Genomic DNA, 19766 nt, shown 5'->3' on the forward strand with positions numbered 1-19766 from the left:
TACTGATGTGAATGTATTCAGAGGTGAAGTATAAGCCTAATTCCAATCCGGTCTTTATCTAACCCTATTTTGGGGGTTCTAATGGAAAACATCCCAAAAAATAAATTATATTAAAAAAAGCTGGAAAATTTTAACAGAGTTGAAATGTTTTTTGACAATTTATTAGTTATTTTTTTTATTGGTTATTTTTTTATTATATTTTGTTCGTATTATTCGTCGATGTACTTAATCGTACTCGCCTCCTACTGTTATACTGATATCTTGGCCGATAGTTTCGGTTTTATGATACCAAACATTCGTGTCCAATATTACTGAAAAAAAATAAAGATATTGTTAATTTTCGTAAGCGGTTTAACAGCACTGTCTTACTTATGTGACCAGCTTCCATGTTGACTTCGAATTGGCGTTTGCACTTGAAAAAGCATTCGAGCGGTGTCCTCAAAGTCCATTTCTTCGATCCACTGAGTTGAGCCTGCCAGGAAGGATAAGCGACTTTGTCTATCTAAATGTGGGAGTATATATAATTAATTTCTACGAAGTCGGAACTATAGTCTTATTTCGTTATCGATACAGTTATTATGTTTACAATTATTATGTGCAAGCTTCCTGTATGTCTATAAATTTACGCTTAAAAAATAAAATTATATGAAAAAGCTCCCTTCTTAGAGCGTTGGATCAAATAACATTTGGTTATAAGGCTATTGTCATATTATGGGGACATGCCTCAATGATATTTCTGAAGTATTAATTTTATGTTTTGTTGTCTGGGACATAGTACTGTTATACGTACATGCATTGGAGCTCCGTGACCTGGAGTACCCATGAATATCCACAAGGTTGGCTTGTAGTGCGAGTCAACTGGCAAAAATCTCGGTGAGTCCACATGCCTTTTAAGAATTTCAACAGTATTGTAATCGCAAACGCTCCTATAGCATATCAAAATCAAATTTGTTAAAAGTACAAATAACGATGATGACAATAATGTGGGGTTTTTGTTGTACCAGTAAACTATAGTACGATAATGCGGCTATAAACGGTAATAGGTATTTTCTCAAAATAATTATTATAATATATGTGTATTGTTTAATTGGTATACTTTGCTAAACCGACCTCTGTAATTTATTGTCAACAATTTATGCTGTTGGCATTAAGAGAAAGAGAGAGAGGGAGAGATTATAACTTAACGTCTATAATGTCAGAATACGAGTGCACGCGTCTTTGTTTACTTTCGTTGAAGAGAGTAATTGTTTTTAATACACAATATGTACCTATATGTAATGTTTTACTTTCGCTTTGTCGACGACAAGCTATTATGATGATCATTCAAAAGGTTCAACAAGTAATTATAAACGCTGCCATGTTGTGTGTATTCCGTTCCAATGGCTTTTGCGGTCATCACATTCCTTTGCTTTAGACAGACCTTAATAACGTTATGGATTATCCTAGGCCATTGTGCGTTAACCCATAAGAAAAAAAATTAATACACTGTCCGGAGAGGGGAACGAAGGCGCCTAACACAGTTGTACCTACCGCGCGAAGTCAGGCACAACCAGAGTTCTATTTACCGAAGCAGATGTGTTTTTTAATTTGACAGAATAGACAATTAATAGGCGCGTTTTCGCAGGAGCAAGATTAGAGAAAATTCGCTCGTCCAAATTATTTTTAATTTTTCGGTCTGGTGCTCTCCGAAATCACAATACTAATTTGCTAGTCTACCGAGTCAGTCTTGAGCTGTTAAGAGTATCTGTGCAAATTTCCGAACATAAAGAAGTGTTCAGGGGAAGGGGAGAGGGCGAAGCCACCTCATATAAGTATTTTTATAATTAAAAAATAATAATATATTTTTTTTTTAAATACTCACCAACCGATGTACCACGGTTTGTAACCGGGTTCGAGGGCGGCTCGTCTCTCGTCCATGTCCAGCGCCTCTTCTAGCGTTTGGAATTCCGTTTTGTACGGGAAGTACTGACAAGACTTCAGCTGTTTGGCTTTAGATAAGTTTTTGAACAACTCAAAACCAAGACCCGTTGTTTGGCCCAAGTTCGGATCGCCGGTAACGACCACCGGCCGACCGGTGTATGCGTACCTAAACAATGTATATAACGGCCTTTAAAAAAACAAAACAAAATACCGACTTAAACAATGGCATCCAAACTGGTCGACTCACTCTTTTTCGAAAGTATCGGCCGACATGTTGGATACTTTGTCGATGGCTTCGAGTCCAATGCAAAACGAACAATCAATCGGTGGTCGGAGCACGTCCTCCAAGAAGTCCGGCAATCCCACAGCACACTATAATCATACCATGTCAACTTTAAATCTATGAATAGATACTTTTTTTTGTACACGTTATTAATTATGCAGAATAATGACCGGCCTTTACACAAAACATAATGACCTGGACGTGAACCGATAGAATAATAATTTTTATCTAACGCTAAAAATCGAATATAAAATATTTTAACGTTATATTAATTTTTATTTATATTTGTTTATTTATTTATATTATAATAAATAGTTTTTAACTAATGCGGGCACTTCATAACTTTTTTAGCTTAAAACTAAAAAAATATCATATAAACCCCTTAGAAGGGACAGAATTTTTTTCTTTATTTCACTTTTTCAAGCAATGTTTTAGAGATTTAGATCTGAAAATTAGACCAAAGGTAGATCTAAAATGGAACTATAACATATACAATTTTCTCAAAAATCTGTAGTCAAATTTTTTTTTATTAAGAAAAAACACCAAAAATAGTGTAAATTTACACTTTGGCCGTAGTCAGTTTCTAGGTTGCTATGTGCGAGTGAATGAACAGTCAACAGGTAATGAAAATATTTTAATTATATTGTTAATTACGATATATGGGTAACTATGACAGTACATTTTTAAAGACAGACGATTAACCCTTATCATATCCACCCTGCACCAGACTAAATTTAAAATTTTAAGTACAATATTGCTAGTCCCACGATAGCTTCTAAACCGCTATAACTGGTTTGAACATACTATCCACAGATTCGCATCAACGCGTTTATTTAAAAGTGATTTTATCACTTTCAGTTATAATAAAATCTGTAGACCTGTGATCTCTCCGTCCCCACTATGCCCGACCTTTTTATTTTTGTTCTTATGACACATTTAATACACAAAAAAAAATACTCATTATTGTTCCGTGTTAGCTTTACTATGTATACATTTTACGACCTTTGTAAGTCCATCAGTTATAAAACAATACAAGCGAGGGCTTAAGATACAAAACCGTTGACGACTAACTGCTTGAACTCTCAAACTGCCTCTTGTACACCGATTCCTATATTACTAAATATTAAAATGGTTTAAATATTGTCATTCGATCCCAACTAAAGTGGTTAAATACTTGCAATTATATTCGACTACCTGACCGGACTTGCTAATTATTTGGCTCTCTAAAAAAATGTAAAATTGTCTAACCCTTAAACCACCTCCTACCAAGATAAGCACTCAATTATTTTACACTGTTAGTTACATCATAATAATAGTACATATAATATATTATGAATAAACTACTAGGTACAGTTTTAACAAGATTATACAGCGTCTAAGGCTATGGAGTGTACCGTCCAATACACACAAATGACGGAACACGAGACACACAAAAATCACGATTTAGACATCTCATTGCTCAAAGGCTGCTTTTGGGCTATAGGGCAGCAATCGCCGCGGCCACCGTCGTCTGGCGGACAGTCTGTGCACGGATGGCAACCGGTCACGTGCAAGCTGAACGGGTTCTTCTTGAACGCCACCATGGCGTCCAGGCGCTTGTACATATTCAGCTTTTCCTTGGCCCGGCACAGTTCCCGGCGGATTTTCAGAAAGCACACTTTCCTATCTGTAACCACGGTCCGCTGTGTGGCCCTTTGCCTCGCCGTCGCTTCGTACGCCCGGACCAGCTCGTAAAAATTGCCCAGCCCCTTGTTCAGCTCGTTGATCACATCAAACAGATGGCTGACCGCCCGCTCCTTGGCGTCCGTCCTAGTATACAGCTGGATTTGCAGCGCCTGCACGTCCAGGCCAAGCTGTTTTTCTAGTTGCTTGTTGCCCGTCTCTTCGTATACCAGACAGTCGACCAGCTTCTCTTGTTTCTCGATGCACTCAAAGCTTGAACACACCTCCTTTTCGTTCGCACAACACCAGTTGCTGTGGAAAATAAACACGCCACACGAGTGAGATAATATCGGGTAGACAGGCAGTGAAGTACAGGCAGTAGTAGTAAGGTATAGAAAAGTCACTGGGCGCGCACATTTTTCCTCAGCAAACTCATAGACGAGAGCCCTTGCACTTTTCTGAAAATCCTAAGATCTCTGTTATTCCCAGTAAATATGCGCAGGTGTCATAAATCTAGCGTTTTTTTAATAATACCCACCTACACGTTGTGTACAAATAATGAAAACCAGATAGTCATACGGGAGTCTGTTGAATGCAATATTATGTAATGATGTGTCATTAGGAATTTTCAAACTTAATTCCTGTAAAATGTTTTAAAATGCATTTATCAAACCTGAACATTATGCCATCGATAGAGGTAAGAAGCTCCGGCACACAAGGCACGAGGACTCTTTTCGGAAACTTTCCGTACTCATTTCCTCTCCTATACATAAGGCTGTTCACCAGTGGTGAGGCGTTGGTCGGTCGGGGAGACGTTGAAAAAACAAATGTTTTATCTTATATTATTTTCATTCGTACGAGTAGTTTTCATTGTAGTCTTTTAAGATGAGACAAATTCAATCGTTATTATGCTCAATATTATTTCCATACACGTTTTAGGGATGGACGAAGGTACCCGAAAAAATGGTAAATACGTGTTTGCCTGGAATTTTGTTTGTTATACCTCTGCTGTTCCGCGGCCGTTATTTCTTCCTGGGTTATTCCACATACGCCACACAATGGCGGCACATCGCTTATATTGTACAGCGAATAGGGGTCGGCCTTTAGCTGGACAACCCGGACAAACGTCATCAACACGACAACACACCACTTCTGCATTTTGACAATTGGACAGTCGGAGTATGTATTAACCTTTGTTCGCTATACAAACATACAAAGTTTACACTACGCGCCCACCGTCGTTACCATGGCACTGCCGTTGTCTGCACGTTTTGCTGGCAGCCGGCAAATAAGAGCAACAACACCATAGACACCTAATTGTTGCCTTCCAACCGGTTGGATGCTTTGCGAAATTAGTGATCCCGGGAACAATCTCTTTGGGGCAAATATAAGCCCTTGGAGTTCCATGGGGTGAAAGACGCTTGAGACGACTACGACCATGGAGGATCAGGTGAAAAATATTGTGGGAAAATAAAACCGTCGGCTGACTGTCCTGTTTTGGCAATTAACAGGGAAAAGTGACAAGAAATATATGTATATGATATGGACTGCATTAGGTTCTAAAAGGTGAACACTCCAGAAATAAAGAACGACGGTTCTAGAAATTATCGATTGTGTGAGAAACAAGATGAAAACGTATCAGTAAACTAACCAACGACGATAGATATCTGTGGTTCTAATAAAGTAAATATCATGAACAGGGCTTGAGTTGATGGTTGGGAATATAGAAATTCAGTAAGCCAAAAGGTTAAACACCTGATGAAATTGTCTTTTTTTTTTTAGAATAAAACTCTTATTTCAAACACCTGAAACAATACTCGTTTGAACGTGTTAAACATTCGAAAACAAAAATTCTAAGAGATTCGCCAATAATGAACAAGGGGGCTGGAGTTGATCTATTTTTTTTAGAGTAAAAACGTGTCTGCGGGAATCATTTTCGATTGTGTAAAAATCCAACCATAATTCATTTGTTAGTCGTTTATCGAAAATTGACCATGTCAAAATCTAGATGAAGTCTTCATCTCTAGTTTTGTACACATGTATTTTTACGCTAAAATGGCCTATTTTTCTTTAAGGGGTCAATCGAGACGTTTTTGTAAAATATTGGCTCAACAACTGTGTTGTGAGATTTGGAAATACATATAAAATGTTTGTTTTGCCAGTTCATCAAATGATAAAAACCTAGATTTTTATACATCAAATAAAGGCAAAATAATCAGTCATCATATTTTCGTGAGTTTTAAAATCATTAAATAATAATTGTGAACCAGGTTGGCTCGTTTAAAACGTACATTTTAAAAATGGTTTAAATAAAAAAAATGATAGTTTTTTAAGATTTAAAAACATTTTAAACTTTGTTCTTTCCTGGATAAAAAAAAATACCGACCCTTTTTAGAGAGTTTGAATTTATGTTTGATATTCTTAAAGTAATTTTATTAGTTTATTATAGCATTGGCATCGTTATATACATAAATCAAGTAAAAACTAAATTTATGATTATATGTTATTATGTGTACTCGTTAGAGAATAAATGAGTAGGCACCTTATAATAGTATATAATATTTTAACTCGAGTTTATGTTTAAACACATTATAGAGTATATCGTGCAATAACATAGTTGATTGGCTTTGGTTACTGATGTGTTCAGTGAGGACACTTTATCTGGTGTACCGCACGACTGAACAATAATTCCACAATGAATGATTTTGAGGGTTTCAGCCTTTTGGTGAACTACTGTACGGGAGAAGAAACACGTTAGGTTGAATGTAATTACCATAAACTTTTAGTAGTGCTTTGAATGTTATAAAAAAAAAATAAAAAACCCAAAAGTCCCAAGCAGAAAACCCAGGGAAGAGAATTGCTTTAAATGGACATTGGACTGTGCAAAAAAGTTGTTATAATGTTTAAGTATCTGTTTACTTTTTACTTAAAATAAATCCTATAGAGTAAGCTTAAACGAGTCGAGAATATTATGTTGGTTCAAACGCTTTTGGGTTTTAATCATCTGCCTGACACGCATTCGAATAGATCGCACTGTATGAAACACAGTGAGTGCAATTAAACATTTATCAAAAATCAAATACCGTCGAAAACTGCTGTTTCCAGTCAATTATATTGCTTTATACAGCGCAAAACAATTACAATTTCGATGTATTTACACGTCAAGTACACGGGTTGCTCGTAGCATGACCAATTAGCAACTTAATTCATTCTAGTAAAAAAACGAACGATATTAATTACAAATAAAAATTAGGTTACACGAAAATAAAATAAAAAATCCAAACAAAATCACTGTCGGCGAATTCCGGTGAGTGGCCTCTATATAATTATTATGTTGTAGGATACTTGCAAATCGGCAGAAGTCTTATTCTTTGGGGAGGTAAAAATACGTATTTTTGACTAATAAATATGTTTTAGCTTCCAAATTACTGATCATAAAAGTTTTTTGAAATGTTTTATTATCGTTCAAAACAGCATTTAACCATAATTCGATACCCTCAGACGCACAATTAGAATTATTTACATACAAAAAAAAAAACAAATTTAAAGTAGAGACTTTGCTTTTTAGTAATATAATTGTGAGAATTAAAACGCTCAAGTATTAAGTAGACATTTACATAACAATATCAATACAGTTAAATTAATAATATATATATAATGTAAACATTAAATATTTTTAGCGAGTAGCAGCGTCGAATTATATTTCCAACAATTTGACATAACATTATATTAAACTTAAAACTATCCCATTCAATAATTATTTGTTTAAACAAGTGGTAAATAATTAAATTTTTAAATGTAGGCAAACCTAAAGAAAGTTTGACTCGCTAAATACAATTTCTCATACAATAATTGTTCGTCAAAAATTACTAAAAATGTCTAAAATTCATATTTTGAGACAATTTTGAGCATACTATTTGAAAATAATAGAACTTCACACAATCCTTTTCTGATTTTTTTGGGAGATGTTTATTCGAAAAGTTTTATTGGGGATTTCATTATAAATCAAAAAAAATTATTAAGATATATCGAGCTCAAGTATACGGCCAAATTACGTTTTACTCTTATATTAAAATAATATGTATTTATATGAGTATGACAATATGGTCTTCTTAAGGGTTCAAATTGTTTTTTTATACATTAAAAAAACAAAACGTATTTTTAACCTAGTCATCATTAACGATTTGTTTCAGTTTTTATTCTGAAAGTTTTTCTGGTGTAAACTTCTTTAAGTGTAAATTATACATTTTGGGCGGAACACGGTATTGGCATTAAAATGAACTGAAGTCTTAAGTAGAGTTTTATTTTATAATTATTAGCTTACAAACACCTCTTTGTCTACAATAGATTTTTTTTTGTTCACTTGCCTGTTGATGACCTCCAGATAACAAAGGGCCGACGGTCAATGTCCATCCCCGGTAAAAGGCGTCTGACAGGATGCTCCAGTTATTGGATCCCGTGATGGCGGACAGCGCCAAGACAAACGCACAACAGCTCAGCACATCTTTAACAGATCTACAAAGCCGTCGATCCCGAGCTTCGACCAAAGCATCAAGTACACTGTCCAAGTCTTTAGCGTCCGAAATAAGTTTTCTCAATTTTCGTTTAGTCTCTGTCATCGCGCACACCGTACGATGGCGAAGTTCAACAACTAACTGTGACCTCCTCCAAAGGGCGGCTGTCGGACGATTAGCCCTCGAGCGCTTCGGGAGTGTTCGGTTTTCGACCGGAAGCCAACGTCGCAAGTCCATCTAACTTTTTAACACAGCTAGCCACTTTACAAAACGTTAAGCTCTATTTTAAAATATAAGGTAATGCAATAAGACATTCAAGAAAACCTTTTTGATTGAAAATAATTAATAGATAAATATATATATATATATATTTACAGAGTAATTCAATAAATATAAAATACTCATTGTCACTTAAAATAATTTTATTATTTTTTTTTTTTGAGATACTTTAATTTATGTTATTGTACAATATTAGAAAATATTCAAATTTTTATCTTTTTACATTTTTTCCAGAACGCCATATCAACTTGAAATTTAAATAGGACCGTTTATATTTAATAAACATTTTAAATTAAGAATAATTTACTGACTACTGTAAATGTTGACTGGTCGATAACCAGTTTTGTATATTTACTTTTTAAGTTAATAAAGTTTAAAGTTTAGGACTCCTGTCCTGGAAGGATGAAGTGTATGTCATATTCATACAAGGTGTAAAATTAAAATAGGTAGGATGAACTCTTTATTTTAAAAGTTACAAATGATATAAATTATTTTCAACATTTTTTAAAATTTTTAACTTTCGCTGAAGGATGGCGACAAATATTTGGTTAGACTATCTTAAAAAATATTTAATCTCTACGGTAGGCCAAGGTCCATAAACTTCATTAACCTGTAATTTAAAATAATTAATTACAATGTACATACCTTTTTCGAATACCTATTTCGTGAAAAATGTAACATATTTATCCACTTCCTTTCTTTTTTTTAATTCACCTATATCAACGACTTTCACTCGTTATAGATATAATATCTAAATATCTAGAAATCGTATAGTTATGGTAGGTAGGTTCAGGTGTTATAGTGCACAGATAAAATATTTCATGAACCCGCGGGTATACGTTTGGGTCATAATATATGGCAACTCGATAGTTAAGCATTTTTTTTAATTGCAATTTTTACAAACATATTTTGTTTGCATCAGTCGTTGATTTTGATAGGAAACAAGGAAATTTCCATAGAACACAATTTCATTAAAGAGAAAAAACAGAAGACAGACGTTGTTATATATTTTTTTTATTACCACTAGTAATTTTTATTATTTATAATTTTAATTTAACTTTAATGTTTGTCAACTATAATATTTGTTTCCTAATTATTTCAAAATGTATAATACTAGATTTCATAAACTTATACAAATTCAATATACATTGTAATGGAAGTTGAAACAGCTATAAATTATTTAAGGATAAATGATAAATCTATGATTAATTTGAATTTAACTGTGTGGACTAATAGATATAAATGCAATAAAACACAAATGTGAATTATTGAAACAATTATTAAAATAGTTTTGTTTGATGTTTATATACGAGTATTTAATATATATATTGATTTCTATGTGGTTATCTTTTAGTCGTAATTGAATTAAAAATCACTATAATTGATAAATATGTTTTAACTTTTAACTATCTGAGAATCCGTCTATCATTTTGTTAGTTTAATTAGTCCAAACAATTATAGTTATATTGTGTAAGCTGGTAAGCATATTGAATGCATTTATTAAATAAAACTATCAATTCTTATTATTATTTACACAAATGACAACGGAATAAATGTATAATTTTTTTTTATTTTTATACTTTTTTTTTTACATTGAATGAAGACCTAGGGGGGTGGCACTGACATTAGTCGTTTCACCCCTCAGTTATTTTTATACTTATGAAGAATTATTATGAAATTCAATTTTTTTTATATATCTTTGAAAAAGCGATTAAAAAAAAAGGAAGACTTAGAAAAATGCTGAAACAGGCTAGCGAAATTGATTTAATAAAATGTGATCTAAAACAATTTATTAATACTAATTTTAAGATTGTATTCTTAGATAAATATGCGTAGTACATTGGGAATGATATTGTATATTTAACTGCCAATTGTATAGCTTTTTGTTAGCCTGGCGACCCCAACTTTTACGCATTAAATAACTTTTATATGTAAGCATTTTAATTTTGAAATTTCTCTGTTACAATACAAATTCTCAATTACTTCTCTATTATAAATGGCCAAATTGGAATACTCATCTCCATGGTTGTTCGGCGTATAACATGAAAACAACAATGTTTCAACACATTATTATTGTAAACTACAGTAATAGTACTATTCATCATCTATGTTATCATGTTCATATACATCTGTACTATAGTTGTTTTCCTATCCGTTTGCTCTACAATGGATTACATCGATAATGCATTAATGAACAATCCATTTGAGCCATTGATGCGCTCAACAACCAAGCAGTACTCTACCCGTGGTTCTACTACTCGTGAGTTCTTACAAAATTCCAGTTTTTCAACCACCGATGACTTTTTTGAAATCTATCCAAGAATAAAGTGGATATAGTTGTAATACGAGCCCCACTCCGTAATTCCGCAGGACGGCCCTTCCGACAAAGGTCTTCGAGCAGTAAACCAAGTCAAGCCAAACCCAAATCACACGATACGCCCAAACTGGAGTCCGAAGAATTATCGTGTCACAAGAGCGACCGGTGCGAATGCAACTTGGAGTTCCAAGCTCCCGAACGCGTATGGGGTAACTATAGTTACATATTAAAGAATATAGTAGAACGAAAATAAAATCAAATTTCGAAAAGACATAAGTCGATCAGTGACATCATGACACCCTGGGACCAGGGTTAAATGTTTTGGAATATGTATTCCCAACTAGTAAACTAATCTTACTGAGTTGACATGAATATGTCTTACGGTTGGGGGTCTGTCGAAAATTTCATCTAATATGTCATGACGCAAACCTAACCATACAGCTAGTGATAATACTATAAACAGCTGATAGCAAATAGAGCCTGAAGGGGAAGGAAATGAACATGGCACGTTTTATGTGTTATAATACAATTCTTTCTTATATAGGTAGGTACCATAAGACATATTTATGATCCAGCGTTTTTTTTTTTAAGGAAAAACTAATGTTGTTATATTGCCTCAAATTATCGCATATAATAATCAAAACTATAATGAACCGATCAAAATACGGTATTTTCCACATCCAGGTAAAGATTTTAATACGTCCATAGCCAAAACAGTATGCGAGGCTTGCCTGTACAACCGAGGTTTAAGCGTCGTACGGTTCACAAGGAAAGGAGTGAACATGTGCGAAAAAGTCTGCAACAACGAAGACCAGAAATTACTGCGAGTGATGCCCACGACTGTCATGTTGAAAGACTCGTATTGCACTAAGAGTTATCTCAAGGCGGCGGCTTGTGTGTGTGTCTTCAAGGTAATATTCCAAGCGGACAAGCACTATGTATTCATACATTACATTCCCAATCGAAACGGCGACGTTGCCATGCAGTACTTTGAAACCGGACATCCATTGAAAGTGTCATTGTAACTGTTACTATACCGCAAGGACATTAGCGTGCTAATGCTTCAATTAATAAAAACTATAGAAGAGTATTTGGTACGCCAAATACAACAGGGCTCTGGTGCATCGCGACTTCGACTAGAAAATAGGCGTAGTTTTTCTATGTCAATTTCTCCGAGTAGGTGCCTACAAAAAAAAAAATTATATATTTATGATTAGTAAGTAGAAATTAATAAATATTTTGTAATTTATAATTGAAATATTTTTGAGCCAGTCAATATCTTAAAAGATATTAGACCTTTTTTAACTATCGTTTTTTACGCATTCAAAGTAATTGGTTAGTTAAAATTTGATATATTTTCCTACTATATAACCCCATCACTTATGTTTTAAAATCCTATAAACTTAAGATTTATAAATAGTAACGTTTATTTTTAAATATCTCAACTGTGAAAATTAAAGATTTTCTGAAAATGTAGGCTGGCCTATAACCAGTCTTTTAAATTTAGGATGAAGGATGAGTGCGGTAGAGTAATGCGTACAGATAAAAATAATACTGCATTCTAACTTTCCTCCTCTGTTCTAAATTTTAAACCTTAATAACTTTATAAGTAAATATCCAAAACTGCTTATCGATAAGTCCACGTTTTCAGCAAATTTTTCCTAATTAAAAAAGTTAATAATATATCTTAATTACCTACCATTAAAAAAGGTTAAGTCCATAATAAGGCTTTAACATATAGGGATTGGGTTATATTTTTGAAAAATTAAATAAAATTGAGCGAAAGATTATCTATAGTATATAAAAAAAGAAGTATTTAAAATAATTGTTTTATAGCTTCAGAAATTTGACTAATTTTTAGTGAGTACTTGTACTCCTGAGTACCTGTGTGTTTGTTTAAAGATATCCGCTGTGTTCTTGGAACATTCACTGTATATTTAGTACTTAGTAAATATAATTCAAATAATAAATAGTTGTAATATTTTTATAAATAGAACTAAATAATTATAGATACAGCCCCCTGACATTTGTCCGACTAATGGATTTTGTCGATGTCTTCGCATCGCACGAACACAAAACCAAGATTGATCTATTTCTTGGAAGTCCTATCACCTGTAGCCTGCCATTGATGTCCATAGGTTAATGTATTATTAGCTGGTGTAAGTGTGTAGTCAGGAGGTACCTATTACGGGTGTTTTCCGGTCGAGTACTCGGCTGGCGGATCTCATCTTGGCCGGGAACACACGGCGGCGCTTTCCACGAGCCGTCACCGCATGGTCTGATTACCGTATACTATTATTATTATGTTTGTAAGTATGTACACGCGTTGCTAGTATCCAAATAATGGCAATTAAGAAAAAATAAAAAACGCGGATTATCGAGGGAGCGTACGGCGGGCCACGGTCTGAGGCACAAAAACGGTTTCACCTTTGATGTACGAAGTTATTATTATTATTATATTACTATGTCAGTTGGTCAGCCGATTAAAACCGTATGTGCCGGGGTTAAACTCCCATATACCATATACTCCAGTGTAGTTCCCACCTCTCTCTCCCATCCACACACGGTCGGCGAGAGTTAACGCCGCTTTTCCACAATCCTTATGGCGCTTTTCACGGTTTTCTGCATATATAAGAACCTGACCGCCGTCTAAGAAACCATCACATTCACATTGGTCTTCATACGACAAACACTCGGTTCGCCATCATACACATACCGGTTCACCCGAACACAACACACACACACACACACACAAGATGTCCGCGTTCAGATTGCCGCTTGCCGTTTGCGTGACCGCGTTCGGTCTCGTCGCCGTCGCTGTCGCCGTACCCATGCAACAAGATGCGTCGGCCCAAACGGCGCAGCTGGAAGACACCGTGTTCGGTTTCGGCAAAGTCCTGTGGTCCGTGTTCGACGATTGCTTCGGCGGCGAATCGTCCGAAAGGCCTACGGTGTGCCTGAAAGGCCGGGCGTTGACAGCGCTCGACCGGGCCCTGAGCAAGCCGACGGTGAACATCGTGGACGGCGTGGCACTGACCGCCCGCACCGGTAAGTCCGTGGCCGATCCGCACGACGAGGAAAAGGACCGCGCCGCCCTGGACGCCACCAAGGACGCCGACCAGAAGGATGCGCTGCTCGACGATATGATTGCCAACCGCGTGGACAGACTAATGGCCACCAGGACCATTGTGTTGGACGGGCTCCTCGGCCAAGAAGGTAAACATTTTTATCTTGTATAGTATTTTTCATTGTTTTTTCGAGTACTCACGCGGTCGGCCGTTAGTTTCGGACGATGCGTTAATCGAATACACATTACTTGGCACGTACGTCCTGGAACAACAGCCAATAATTTACTATTCCCATTGTTAAGTTGTATATTTGATAAAAATCAACTAGAACTCGTGAGTTTTAATGCGCATTTTGAAATTGTTCGGTATTTTATCTTTTAGCCTGAAAAATTTTAAATAGAAAAAACAAGTTTCTAAATTTATTAGTGATGTTGGTAGTTTTTTAACCGATCTATAAACAAATCGGGTGGTTAAATGCTTGGTTACTAAGATTCTCGAAGGACTATGACGTCTACAAAATGTTTGTGTTATTTTAAACTATTTCTTGGAATTCCGGTTCTATTTCTATAGAGGAAATTCGAATTTGAAAGCCCATGTCTGTTAAACGCTTTCCCAGTTTTTTCTTTGCAAATATTGTCTCACTGGCGTACTGCTGTGACTGTTAGACCTGACTTGAATTGTCTATTAACACTTTGCCACAATATACACATCATGTCTATCATCGTTTAAAAATGTTAAGTTTGTATACTAATCGTGGACTCATTCCGTACAGGACGCAAAAAGAAGGACAAGGGCATGCAACAAGCCATGATGATGGCCGGTATGATGGCCGCTGCGATCATGGGACCTATGGCTTTCAAAATGGTCGCCCTTATGGCCGGCAAAGCTCTGTTAATCAGCAAGATCGCTTTGGTGCTGTCCGGCATAATCGCCCTCAAGAAACTGTTGCAGCCCCAACAGAGCCACGAGTCCGAGTCCGTGTCCCATCATTACGGCCGCAGTCTGCAGTTGGACTCAACAGCAGCTCACAAAATGGCCTTTTCGGCTCAACAAACACAACAGCAGTAAACATCCGTCGAGACGTCCGCCGTTTAACTTAAACAACGACTTAATAATTTATTAATTTATTCTTATTTATTTGATTCCTATTATTTATTTTATATATTTAATAATTACACGGCGTGTGACTTTCGAACGCGTTCGCAACAATTTTTCGTTTAAGTTATATTTTTTTTTTTTTAGATAATTTTTAACAAAGTGATTTATATGATTTAATATGTTTTTTTTTTAATGATAAAGTACTTAATAAATAGTTTTGAGCACAACGCTCAAGTGCATAAAAAAAATTCGATCAAGTTGTTTTATTTTAATTAATTTATGTTCTCTCTAACGTTTTTTTTTTATATATATAATTACCTACCAGCTACTGTATTGATAATGGTAACAAAGAGTTTACGGATGGAATATGGTATCTACTCTGGCGCATAATTATATGCTACCCAACGAACATACAAACCACTTATGGCCTACATTCGACAAATGGGTACGCACGATGGTATAAATAATACCTATATAGGTATGCTCTTTAATATCATGTTAATTTAATAGACATGTTCACTCATTTGATCTTGGTGTATAGGTACATAATGTTTTTAAAGTATATAAATTACATGAGTTTTTTGGCAAGAAGACATCGGAATTCTATAAGAACTCTTCTAATTTGTACACTTTTTTTTTAAATATGTGATGATGTCTAAACTCGCACCTAAATTAAAATCCATTTTGGATAGCTATGAGCTATAATACCAAAAACAATAACCATTAGGCAAACCTAGACATTTTATATTTGAATAACAATTAATTGAAAATGACAAATAATTCGAAATACATTTTAATTTAGCCTATCAAACATTTTTTTATTCGAAATAAATTTGTATTTGAAATAATTTATTATTTATAATTTCTAATAATATTTTATTTAAATACATTTTTATTTGACTTTTTTAAACAACCTGGTATTTTAAATCTTTTTTTTTTTAATTATAATGTAGGTATTTTATTTTATTTTTTAAACTGTTATTTAAAAAAAATGTTTTACTTGTTATTTCAATTCGTCTAAATAAAAGTACAATATTATTTATCATTTTTGAGTTTTTATTAAAATAACACCTAGGTCTGCAGTATTAGGTAGGTAATTGTTTAAACAAAATAATATGGTTAAGACAAAGAAATGTTCAATAGTCAATTTGGCACTGTTCATAATAATATAGGGTTAGGTAATCAGTCGTTATTTTTAAAAAATATTTTTTATAATTATTTATTATAAATAAATATTTGACACATAACTATTGTAGTGTAACTCATACATACATACATAAATAATTAAAATATTTAAATTTAAAAAAATGGCCATACGTGGATTACTATTGACGATTTACGAGTACTCTTACTCTTAGTGCTGAATCTTCAAGTTTTGAAACGACTAATCTTTTAGTACCTTGCAATGTTTTACACTTAAGATGCTTTGGATTGCTAGTTTATAACAAATCATGTTATAAGATATGTTTTTATTCTAAAAATTATAACAAATTATTTATAAATATATAATATATCTTTCCGAGTAACGCAAATCTCTTTAATAAGTATTGCCTAGATGTTTATAAATTTCAATTTCGTGGCATATTTTAAGTTTATACTTAATACTATTTCAATTAAGTAGGTACTTAGTCATAATAGTATTATTATTATTATTAGATTTGTACTTTATTTTATTATTAATTAAAACAATAAATCGTCTTTATAGACCTAATTAGCTCTGTTGAAACAAATTTAATATTATTGTTTATCTAAATATACTGTAAACAGGCGTTCACTAACTATACAAAACTAGGTTAAAAATATATTTAAGGTTTTCCAAATTCTATAATTGATCTTAGGTGGTTTTTTCAGTACCTACCTCTAACTTACCTACGTTATATTAAGATTTTCAATTATTGTTAATTAGATAGGCCAGTGTAAATGATAATAATAGTTCCGATAATTTTATTTCATCGTTCATTCCAAAAGAAAGTTATCCGCATGAAGTTCTTAATAGAACATGAAGTACTTTGGGCAAAGCACACACAACTCTATTTAATATGCGTTATGCACTTATGATCGCATGTTTTTTTTTTTACCTAAAAATCTACCTTAAAGTTTTAATGGGTTCTTAGAGTTTTACTCAACTAGGTTAACAAGACTCCTGGCAATTAGTTAATTTAATTGTCTGTACCTATTGTACACTATTTTTTTTTGTTTGCTCTTGTGTACTACTTAGGATACTAAACCAATGTGATTATTATACATTATTAATTGACCTTGACGGTAACATTTATTTTTACTCGGTTTGGCGAGTATATTGCAATTTCGTAGTTTACACAGCGTATTAAATTTTTGTTTATGGTACCTATCAGTTAAACATAATCTTAACAGTTATTTGTGTACAATACACACAACAATTATTAAAAATCCGTCAATTAACTAATTGGTAATTTCTACAACAAGCATTTTTCTGGTACAAAAAAATATTACATATTACAAAAAAAAAAAAAATTACTATAATAATGTTTTGCTAATTCTAACGAAAATATTTGTATAAAAAATGTTTTGACAATTGTTAAGCCACACGTCAGAAAAGATAGCTTTATTTCTACACTTGGAAAATGCACCAACAGTGAAAGTGAAATATAAAAAAAAATATTTGCCTAGAAGGTATTTGTTTTAACAATGGTGTGATTTTATTTATATTTTTTGTCTTGACTCATATTTCTTGACCGACTGAGCAGATTTTATTTTTGTAGGAAATCTTAAGATTAGAAATCGTATACAAAAGTTACTTTTTAAAGCCATAAATGGAAAAAATGTGTCCAATTTTCTCAAAATCAAAAAAAACCATCACTCTTATTTTTCAATTAAACTTTTTAACATTTCTCTATTTAAAAATTACCAAACGCTATTACCAAGTTGATTATCCACCTTGTCTTTAATAAATATTCCATTTAGCTCCAAACTTATTAAGGGATAATCTTAAGATATAGCACAGTGGTCCGTGAGCACCCAAGAAAATATCATTCACCATTACTCCTAAAAGAAGTGAAAACTTTTCATGCTAAGTTTTTGGATTATATATCTGAAAATTAGGCTTTCAAAAATCTGTAATCAAACTTTTTTTTCTTACTAAGCAACGAGTCTTATAAAATCTAATATTGTTAACTGTTAAAAATCATTAATCACTTATCTTTGTTGTACATTTTTTTAATTTAGGTATACATATAGTGATTAACTTAAGACAAGCAATTTTTTTTAAATACATAGAATATTTTTCTCTTATTTATTAATTTCCTAATTAAACAGTAAAAATCTTCAACTTGAATTTTCTAGTACATGCCTTACCGATTAAGAAATTATGACATTTATGGTAAACTTAAAAATCTCATATGATTTATTGCCTACAAGAAGTAGGTATGATTTATATATTAAAGTTGATTAATTTTTACTATCCTCAGTTTCGCATCAAGAGTTTATTTTGTCATTTTTTGGAATTAAGGACCTTACAAATTGTATATTATTTTATTTATTTGATAAAAACAACAATTATTCAGGTACTTTAAATTTGAACAATTTTGTAGATTTTGATAATAGTTTTATTTGTTTTAAGAAGGATAGAAGTCTTTGATTTTTGTTTAATAAAATTAATAATCGTGAACGATTAACCTTTGACCAAAAAACAAAATGTGTGTAGATAACATCAGTTCAGTAGTCACAAAATATATTATACATTTTAAGATTTTTAAAATAAAATCCTAGTTGAACAATCTGTAGGTACGTCTCAACTTAATATAAAAACCAAAAGGAAACATTAAAGCATAATAAGCAAAGTGATAGTATCAATATACCTAGTGTATTTTTTTTTTATGCATTTGACAATTGAATTACAAGTGTTTTTAAATATAAAAAAAGCCAAAGGTGTGTGAGATACAAATAGTATAATGTGATTAAGAAATAAAAACACACATAGCCATGATAAGATATTACGTTAAGAAATGATGTAATGGATTTAAAATTTTTAAGAACTACTCTAAAATACATACGTATATAATAATAACATAATAATAAGTATTTCTTGATTAAATCTAAAAATTAGTGTTCAATATTTGAATTATGTAAAGTGCTCACTAAGTAGTTGAAATGTTCTAGACCGTTGCACGGTTGTAATGTTATAAGAGTCAAACGTGAATTAGATAATAAGTAATAATATATGTTAAATTTTAATTTATAGTAAGTAGTTAAAATTTTAAAATATTTAAGATCTACTGTTAACCTACTAATACATATAATATATACACTATATATATAATATATATAATTTATACAATTGTAATAATAATATAACATAAACTAGTAATTAAATCTAAAAAAACTTATTTTTATACACATTTGTGTATAATTTTAATTATAATAATACAATTTTATTCAAAATTGCAATTTGGTAAAGAAGCACTTTAAACGTTGTAATATTGCATTAATATTGTTGGTAAATTTTCGCTTAAAACGCATTTTCAAGCTATACTAATCATGTTTGATGGTAACTTAAAATGATAGCCGATGTTAAGTAATAGTCATGTACCAAGAAGTTAATTTATTGTTGATAGCTTATAGAATGAAGTATTTATACACAAGTTAAT

The 19766-nt window shown here is 32.8% G+C and overlaps 2 protein-coding genes across 2 annotated transcripts; one reads left to right on the top strand and one right to left on the bottom strand.

The window, feature by feature from the left end:
- Positions 1 to 214: 214 nt before the first annotated feature.
- Positions 215 to 8493, bottom strand: LOC126837113 (uncharacterized). The gene is made up of 6 exons (XM_050570917.1): positions 8233 to 8493; positions 2168 to 2292; positions 1862 to 2086; positions 791 to 926; positions 370 to 502; positions 215 to 311 (listed from the first exon to the last, which is right to left on the bottom strand). Exons 1-6 carry the CDS (start codon positions 8482 to 8484, stop codon positions 226 to 228), a joined length of 957 nt encoding a protein of 318 aa, XP_050426874.1. The 5' UTR covers positions 8485 to 8493; the 3' UTR covers positions 215 to 225.
- Positions 8494 to 13650: 5157 nt separating this feature from the next.
- Positions 13651 to 15913, top strand: LOC126837115 (uncharacterized). Its single transcript, XM_050570919.1, has 2 exons — positions 13651 to 14191; positions 14816 to 15913. The coding sequence occupies exons 1-2, from the start codon at positions 13732 to 13734 to the stop codon at positions 15109 to 15111; spliced, it is 756 nt and encodes a 251-aa protein (XP_050426876.1). The 5' UTR covers positions 13651 to 13731; the 3' UTR covers positions 15112 to 15913.
- The last annotated feature ends 3853 nt before the right edge of the window (positions 15914 to 19766 follow it).

This window comes from Adelges cooleyi, unplaced genomic scaffold (assembly GCF_023614345.1).
Source record: "Adelges cooleyi isolate 19-005CV unplaced genomic scaffold, UGA_ACOO_1.1 ACOO_flye_CR_arks_rails_tigmint_CR_PRNA_247, whole genome shotgun sequence".
Taxonomy (NCBI): Eukaryota; Metazoa; Arthropoda; class Insecta; order Hemiptera; family Adelgidae; genus Adelges; species Adelges cooleyi.